Consider the following 8851-nt stretch of genomic DNA (forward strand, 5'->3'; position numbering starts at 1 on the left):
TTATAAACATTTTTATCAGAACTTAAAATTAAAGGGACACATTAAGACTCTTAACCTTTGGTTTATTAGCATCGGCTTTTAGATTAAATTTGAAATGTTTGTAATTTCATCGATGAATGAAATGTTAATATGGTATAAAAATGTGGTCTTTCTGTATTTTTTCATTTTTCAAACTTATTTTTCAGGATAATTCATTTATCACGAAGCATTTAATTAATCAAAAAATAAAAATAATATTAATAATTTTATTTATTTGTTTGCTGACTGTAATCTTCCTCTCACTTATATGTATATATATGTCATTAACATCCGAAATAGTGATGCAAAAGTCGTTATCGACCAGTCATTTTCTTAATTATATTATTATCTATTAAATAAGCTAAATAATTAGGGATGTTGTCATTTGAGAAATTAAAGTTGACACCTGTATAAGATATAAAGGATGATCATAAAAAAAACTAAATGATTGGAAAATTGAGAATAACATTAAATTAAAAGAAACAAATAAAAAATGATCAAATTTATTTTTATTTTTCGATTAATAAAATGGTTTCTGACAAGTGAATTAGCCTGTATATATAAACTTACATTTGAGGTGTTTATCCTAAGGGTATATCTTAAAAATTTGTCTGTTAAGGCTACAGACAATCCAATTCAAAAGTTAGAAACAGACGAGGAACTTCCCTACCACACTGCTTTATCTCCTCCTTATACCTACAAAAAATTTAGTTTCTATGATTGTTTTTATGAAGACTAAAGTTCATACGGTTCTCATGCAATCTACACTAATAATGACCCCTTGTCAAAATATCCAAGATCCGCTACCGCAAGAGATCATTTGAGGATGGCAGGGGTGGATTCACACTAATTTTTTTTAAAAACTCCTTATTTATCCTGCCAAATACAAGCGACTCGTCAGTTTACTTATATTATTAAAATTAATTTTGAAATCGAGTCAATATTTCTTTTAAATTTTTTAATGTTAATATTTCAAAAACTTCAATATGTTTTGACAATCATTGAAATAATTAACAGTAACATCTGATTTATAATCTATACCACATTTTACAATGTTTTCGAACAATTATAAATACAAATTATAATGATGGGGCACAGGCTAATAGTCCAAATAACATTAGTGGTTACTCAGCAGTTCTCATTACTAGCTACCGATTAGGGAAAAAAGATCTACCGAGATTCTTGAATATTTTCAAACCTAATCTGGGACGCCTCAATGACCTTTTTGTTATATCTCTTTAAAATTGATTTCATGTTTACGGAAGGGATGCAAATCTCAAATTATCTATAGAAGCAATAAAATAGAAATATTTAGACAATAATTTAAATATTTTAACTTTTAAAACTTTCACTTTTGTTTCTAACAAAAAACATGTTAATAATTTTATGTTTATAACATAAAAAATACAAACAAATATAAGTAAAATTAAAAAAAAAAATTGGTTTACCTATGTTTGTTAATTTTAGTTATTTAGGATTTGAGTCAGCTTTTTTTTTTTTAAAGTTCTCTCTCGCCGCCTTTTTTTTATCACCAATTTTATAATTGTAATTAATTCAAAATTATTTAATAATTTAATGAACTCAACGTAGAAAGTAAACTAACCCACCAATATTAATAATGTAACGTGCGATGTAAATTGTTATCGCCACATATCCACTTAAACATTTTCTTATACGTCTGCCAAACCTAATGCTTTTGAATATTCATAAATAAACTGTACTCATAATAGGTACAGTTTAATTTGTGTGAGCTAGCTTGCACCAGAGACTAGACATCATCAATGAGAAAATCACAAGAAAGTCTCGTTGATATTCTGGGGATCGAACCCGAGACCCCGTGCGCCAAAACATATGTTTCTACCACTAGGCCCCTTAACACAAATATTGAACTAATTATAATAATTCATACGTCATAATCATAATTAATATATAAAATTAAAAATTATCTAATTAAGAAAATGACTTTAGAATCGTACTTAGAATGTTTTTCTAATTTTTATACCCAGACAAAGAGTACGACTGGGAAATGTCAAGTGATAAAAGTAGCAGCATCACTTCTCTCATCTAGTCATTACTTTAAATATTGATAATTACCATCATTCATAGTATCAGTTCGATGATCGATAATTTGGTATCGGTTGATCAAGAACTAAATATTATTGAAATATATTCGTTTCAGTCGATAGATTTTGAAGAAAAAAAACCAGATAAATCGATAGTTTTAGACTATTAGTTAGGTAGTATTCCCTCTGTAGTGCCCATCACTAGAAATCAATACAATTCTACTGTAATAAGATGCATTATTCTAAATTTTTCTATAATAATTATTTTGAATATTGTTTAATAAATTGCCCGCGTTCAAATTTTAGTTACTAAATTGGTTTTTTTTTTTTTTTTAGAACAGCAATATGTTATTTTTAAATAATTAAACGGTTAATAGTTTAGTTAAAATTAATTAATCAATTATTTTTGCAGATATTTAAGTCATTTTAATAACATAACTAATAATTTTTTTATCAATTATAATGAATATCCATATTTTAAATTTATTATAATTTTATTTTAACAAATAAAATAGCATGAAGATTAGGGTGGCCCTCAAAAATCGAATGTCTTTTTTTTTTTACGCTACCCCTTAATTTTCTTTTAATAGTCAAAAAAATGAGCTGAGCAAAATTTGGGACTGATCCATAAAGGTTAACCCGTGCCTCCGGGCCTATTAAGTTGAGTCGAAGAGTCAAATTTAATAGAAATAACTGATCTATGTCTCATAACTTTTTTTTTCTCTTAACTTAGAATTATAAATGTAAAACTCAAGTGAAGGAAATTTTACAAGAAATTCAAAAATAATAACTTTAATATTGTTTTCTCAATAAATAGCTCACAAAAACACTACATACAGTAAAAAACATGTAAAAGTCTTAAAAATATGTTATAACGGATTTTGTTGATTTTTACTTATTTAATTTCATTTTATTCTTTGAAAAACGCATATTCGTTTAAAAAAAGGTTCTAAAAGTTTAATTTTTTATGCCAAATACGATAATTATATTAGATTTATTATTTTATGGACAGTTAATTAATGATTAATTACAAACCTAACAAAATTTATTGTATTATTACATTGTGTCGTATTACTGTATCAATTTTGGTTTACTGAATTGCTTTAAGATAGTTCTAATTGTATTATCATTAAAGATAAATATATTTGTGTTATTTTCATTCGACTGACATAAATTGTGCGGTATAAATGCAGCAGACAGTTTTTGGACAGGTTTAATCATATTTTACCTGTTTATTGTTACAGATTAAATGATAAGTTTTAGTCACAATGGTACACTGTTATTGCTCTTAAAGATGTGTTTTAAAGTATTACGAACTAATATTTATCTTATTGGTAATTAGTCCCACGAAATTACTGGTAGTAAATTATCATCTAATTTAATGAAAACATTGTTTTTTAATTTAAGAGTTGTAAAATTAAGTGTTCGACAAAGTGCGTTGTTAGTTTTACGTGAAGTTATGATTTTTTGGGATAATATAACGTTTGTATGAAGAGTGACGACTTCTACAAAAACACGCTGGTCGAATTACAGTTAGCCACAAAGAAAAAGTAGATGCTTTTACATTAAAGTTTAATAACTTGTTTGATATTGTACATACTGATGCTTTAAGCCTTATAAAAATAGATGAAGATAGACTATTTTTGATAAGTCAAAAATTGTCTATCTATAAAAAATGGCATTTTTTGATAATAAAATAGATGTTAATATTAAAAGAAAAATGGTCGCTCAACTTAATTCAACGTCATGTCAGACATCAAAACGTCTGAAATTAAACGAATCCGATATAGCTGATTTTGTAAAAAAAGATATTGAATATTTAGTATCAAAAGAAACGTTAGATTTTTTTAAACTATTTAATCTGAACATTGATTTTTTGAAAATTGATCCGTCATTTTGGAGTGCGAACAATAGTTACATAAATGCTTTAAATACAATAAGCAAATTACGAGTCGTTAATGATACAGCCGAGCGTGGGATTAAATTAATCGAAGACTTCAACAATATATTAACTACAAATGAAGAGCAGAAACAATACGTTTTACAAATAGTAAGTGATTATCAGAAAAAATTTCCTAATTGTAAAAAAAGTACATTAACAAGAAATATTTTGTAATTTAATATAATTTAATTTTCTACTTTAATTATTGTGTAAAATATTTTGTTTTAAAGCTATTATTATTATACACAAAATAAATTAAAAATTGTGAATAACAAGTAAAATATTTTATAAAAAAAATTATGTTATAATAAAATCAGATTTGTTTTCTAAGATATGATTAACATTCAGATTATACACTTACCGGGAGATCTCAATTAGATATAATTTATTGGTAAAAAAATATTAATCAAAAAACATAACTTATAACTAAAAAATAAATTATTTTCTTTAATCGAAAAATGTAATAATACAATAAATTTTGTTAGGTTTGTAATTAATCATTAATTAACTGTACATAAAATAATAAATCTAATATAATTATCGTATTTGGCATAAAAAATTAAACTTTTAGAACCTTTTTTTAAACGAATATGCGTTTTTCAAAGAATAAAATGAAATTAAATAAGTAAAAATCCGTTATAACATATTTTTAAGACTTTTATATGTTTTTTACTGTATGTAGTGTTTTTGTGGGCTATTTATTGAGAAAACAACATTGAAGTTATTATTTTTGAATTTCTTGTAAAATTTCCTTCACTTGAGTTTTACATTTATAATTCTAAGTTAAGAGAAAAAAAAAGTTATGAGACATAGATCAGTTATTTATATTAAATTTGACTCTTCGACTCAACTTAATAGGCCCGGGGGCACGGGTTAACCTTTATGGATCAGTCCCAAATTTTGCTCAGCTCATTTTTTTGACTATTAAAAGAAAATTAAGGGGTAGCGTAAAAAAAAAAGACATTCGATTTTTGAGGGGCACTCTAATGAAGATATAATCGTCGTTTTATTCTTAATTAAATAATTTTTATTGTAATTATTACATAAATAAATGATTCATTCAATTTTTTCTTAACGGGAAGTAAAGAAAAATTTGTACCATTCCTCTAGTCAAAATAAAATTATATCCAAAAAAGTAATTATTTAAGTAATGAAGGAGAGGGAAGTGGGTGTTCGCTATCCGACCTCATTGTCTCACTATTTTTAAATTTTTTCAAACACCAGAATTTTTTTTTGAAAATACACATGTTACAATCATATACATTGTTTTGACTTCGATTAGACTGTATAAAATTACGAAAAATATGTATTATAAGTCGATTATTATGCTGAGGTTTATTAAATTTATTCGAATTATTTGGCGTACAGTAAGTGTACAGTAGTACGATATCGAGCGAACTGAATGAAAATAGTGGGAATGGTCATGTCACCAATGTTGCCGTATCATAAAAATTCATTGTAAACCGAACATACATTATTGTAATATTAGAGAAATAAGTAGTTGGCAACACCAAATATTATAGATGTAATATTAAAAAATATTTTATGATTATAAAAAAATAATAAATAATCTAAAAATATAATATAATAAAAAAAAATGATTTTAATTATAACAAATAAATAAAATGTGAGTTTAAAGCCTTTTTTAGATACTTGAATAATTCAATTTATGATAATACTGCTAATTTAATTCTATAGTATATGACAAATTTCGTGTTTTCTCTATGTGTCTAACGCCTAACATTAATATGAATTCCTATTAGATAAATTAAATCTTAACTTTAAATTTGTTTAATGTATTCTTAATACCTCTTCAAATAGGTTCTCAGCTATTGTCATGTCGGTATATAATTTTACTGGTACGTATATTGACAATTATTTATTAATTTATACTAACATAAGCTAAGATACGATAATATCTTCTAGTTTTCAATATTTTGAGACTTTAAATCGTAACTGTGAAGGCAAATATTGTTAGTGCTAGTGTTATGAAAGGGTACAGGGGACATTGCGTAAGACCTTTCACTTTTTTATAGCATTACCGCAGCTAATATTCTGAGGGCGTATGTACGGATAGTACCCCATCCTCCCCTCGCCTTAAATTTATGATTACCTGACCCCCCCCCTAATAATATATCCGGAGCTCGTATACTTTGCACGCCGGTTCCATGTTTAATTTAACCTGCACTTCATAAATTATAATTTCGACATTGTAAGTTATAAATATTTTGAGGCTCGTATAAGATTCATTATTAACAGTTTAAATAATCCTAAAGAATAATACTTCAAAGAAGTAATTAAACTTACATGATAAAACATTTTACAATTCACCTAACATAAACATAAAAAAATCTTCAGAAATTAAAACTAAAATTAACATTATATCACAACAGTTAATAATCATTAACAATTAAAATCATGTTTCAGAGTAATACAAACATTTTATTAGAAAACATTTCGTGACATAAAATAAAATCAACATAAATTATAATTTGAAAAAACCCAAGAAAAAAAATAATAAAAATTTTAGTTATTATTATAAAATGGAACGTACAATAATACATAATATTATATTGTATAATATTCTTTTCGAAATAAAATTTCGTATCACAATTAAGATAATATTATGATCTTAATTATCCAAATAAAATGAATTAATTTTTATTAATTGCAGCTAAGACGTTCCGGTAAGTTCTTTTTTTTGTGAGATATATCACTATTATCTTTATACAGGGTGTTCAGTAAGAAAATGGGTTTCTTTTGTTCACATTGTTCGAAACGATTGACCTGTTTCCTTACTTATTGAACATGTGTATATTGTTATTATAAAACCCTTTTTTTCATATAATTTAATAAATATTTTGTTGGAGGCTATTGTTCTATGATATTCTTCTTTGCCTCTCTACGCATGTTGTTTACAAGGCAATAATGTATATAAAGATAAACATAATTTAGTAGCAAATCGATCACCAAATATTTTGTTCGATGTCAATATAAGTATTTAATCAAACTAAGTTTGTTTTTCAGACTGTGATTTGGAATTTAGGAAAGATGTTAGAGAGAAGATCGATAGTTTTATATCAATACCAAACAATTCATTTTTTGAAAAGAACTTGAAAACGCCAGATGTCGTTCCATTAAACTCAACTTTGGAAGACCATAACGTTTCGTTACCTGAAGAACCACCTACAGTTATTATAAATATTCCTTATAAATCTCGGATAGTGTCAAAAACTAAAGTTAAGCCTAGTAAAAGTAATGACAACTCGAAGCCTGTTCGAAAAAAAAATAACAAATCGAAAAATCTTTCTCGCGGTATTACTAACAAAAATGTAAACATTGACATAGGTCTAGAATATGATATAAGTAAAGATAACTTGATGGTTGAACTAAAATACGGTACCTTGGTTCCGGCGTTCTTAACAAACGTGAGTCCCAAAAGCACAAAAAGACTTTGCTTATGTGGCGTAACAAACTCTGAAATCCCTACTTCTTGGACAGAGTCTTTTCATAACAATTTACATAAAAATATTTATAAGTTACGTTTTACAGGAGATGTTCACGAGGTTGATCTTCGAACAATTAAAGAAAATGATTTATCCTACTTCATTTTCAGTATCAATAACAATGTAAAAGATGAAAAACTTTTAACTACTTTGAAGAACATAAAAGATTACGTGAATTTGGAACATGGAATTGTAGAAAAAAATGTTCTTATATCCTCACGTGTTACATATTTAGCCGTATTACCTTGCCTTAAAGTAATTGGTTACTTGGAGGTTGAGCCATTAAAAACAGCTACAGTCAAATTTAGTGTACACACAATTTGGGTAGCTATTAGTTATAAAAAGAAAAATGTAAAGACAAATTTGTTAAATAACTTACTTTAATAAAAATTCATATTCATTTTTTATTTATCATTATTCTTTACATAAGAAATGCGAGGCATATGAATTTTCACAATTATACAAAACTGTAGCTAATTTGTGAATTAAGGTATCTGTAGGGTATTTAAAAACTTAACTATAGTCTTTAGGTCAGAGTAGAATATGACACATTCCTAAAGATTCGACCCGGATAAAGACATTAAAATAGGAAATACAAATTTATAGATGAAATAAAATTCATTTTATTTTCTAAAATAATTAACCTTAAATAAATAATTATATGGATTATATAATATTAATAATTTAAATTAATTGGAGTACCGGAGTATCAAAGGTTAAGAAACTTCCTCCTTTGGGAAAGGCCGTTATGGCCTTAATGGGCTTGGAAAAAAAATTTTAAGTTTAAGATATTTTTTTTTTTCATAAAAAGCTTTTGCCTTGGCGATGTCAATAAATAAGATGTTACGTTAGTATATTAGCTTGTAATGGACGCATGTACAGTGATGGGTTGCAGGAATATTCCCAGTGAGAATAAATTTTTAAGTGGATATCTATAGGGTATATATCCGAAATATATATTCCTGTTTGAATTTCAGAATTAATTATTGTTTGTATTTAGGTAGCCCTTATTTTGAAATTCCCAGAACATTTTCAAAAGTTAAATTGTAAAGGCTCTACTTTTTATACAAATTTTCAAGTTTTTAAAAATTCAAAAAACATTTTCTTAATTTTGAAAGGCAAAATAAGTATAAACTTATATTTAATGTATGTTAGATTCATGTAAATTTTATATTTATTGGTGGACTTATTACTATGGCAAACCTTTATAAGGTATTTTAAAATAAATAATATTTGAACACAAAAATAGCATATTTTTTAATTACGGCAGCCATTTGCATAAAGAAGATAGGTCGTCCGGATAATTTTTTTTTTTTAATTTA

General features: G+C 26.0%; 1 protein-coding gene across 1 annotated transcript; it reads left to right on the top strand.

Annotated features, from left to right (window-relative positions):
- Positions 1-5796: 5796 nt before the first annotated feature.
- On the top strand, positions 5797-7936 carry LOC126901590 (uncharacterized). Its single transcript, XM_050678173.1, has 3 exons — positions 5797-5882; positions 6698-6710; positions 7051-7936. The coding sequence occupies exon 3, from the start codon at positions 7404-7406 to the stop codon at positions 7911-7913; it is 510 nt and encodes a 169-aa protein (XP_050534130.1). The 5' UTR covers positions 5797-5882; positions 6698-6710; positions 7051-7403; the 3' UTR covers positions 7914-7936.
- Positions 7937-8851: the final 915 nt, after the last annotated feature.

The sequence above is a fragment of the Daktulosphaira vitifoliae genome, unplaced genomic scaffold (assembly GCF_025091365.1).
Source record: "Daktulosphaira vitifoliae isolate Bord-2020 unplaced genomic scaffold, ASM2509136v1 Scaffold_3, whole genome shotgun sequence".
Lineage (NCBI taxonomy): Eukaryota > Metazoa > Arthropoda > Insecta > Hemiptera > Phylloxeridae > Daktulosphaira > Daktulosphaira vitifoliae.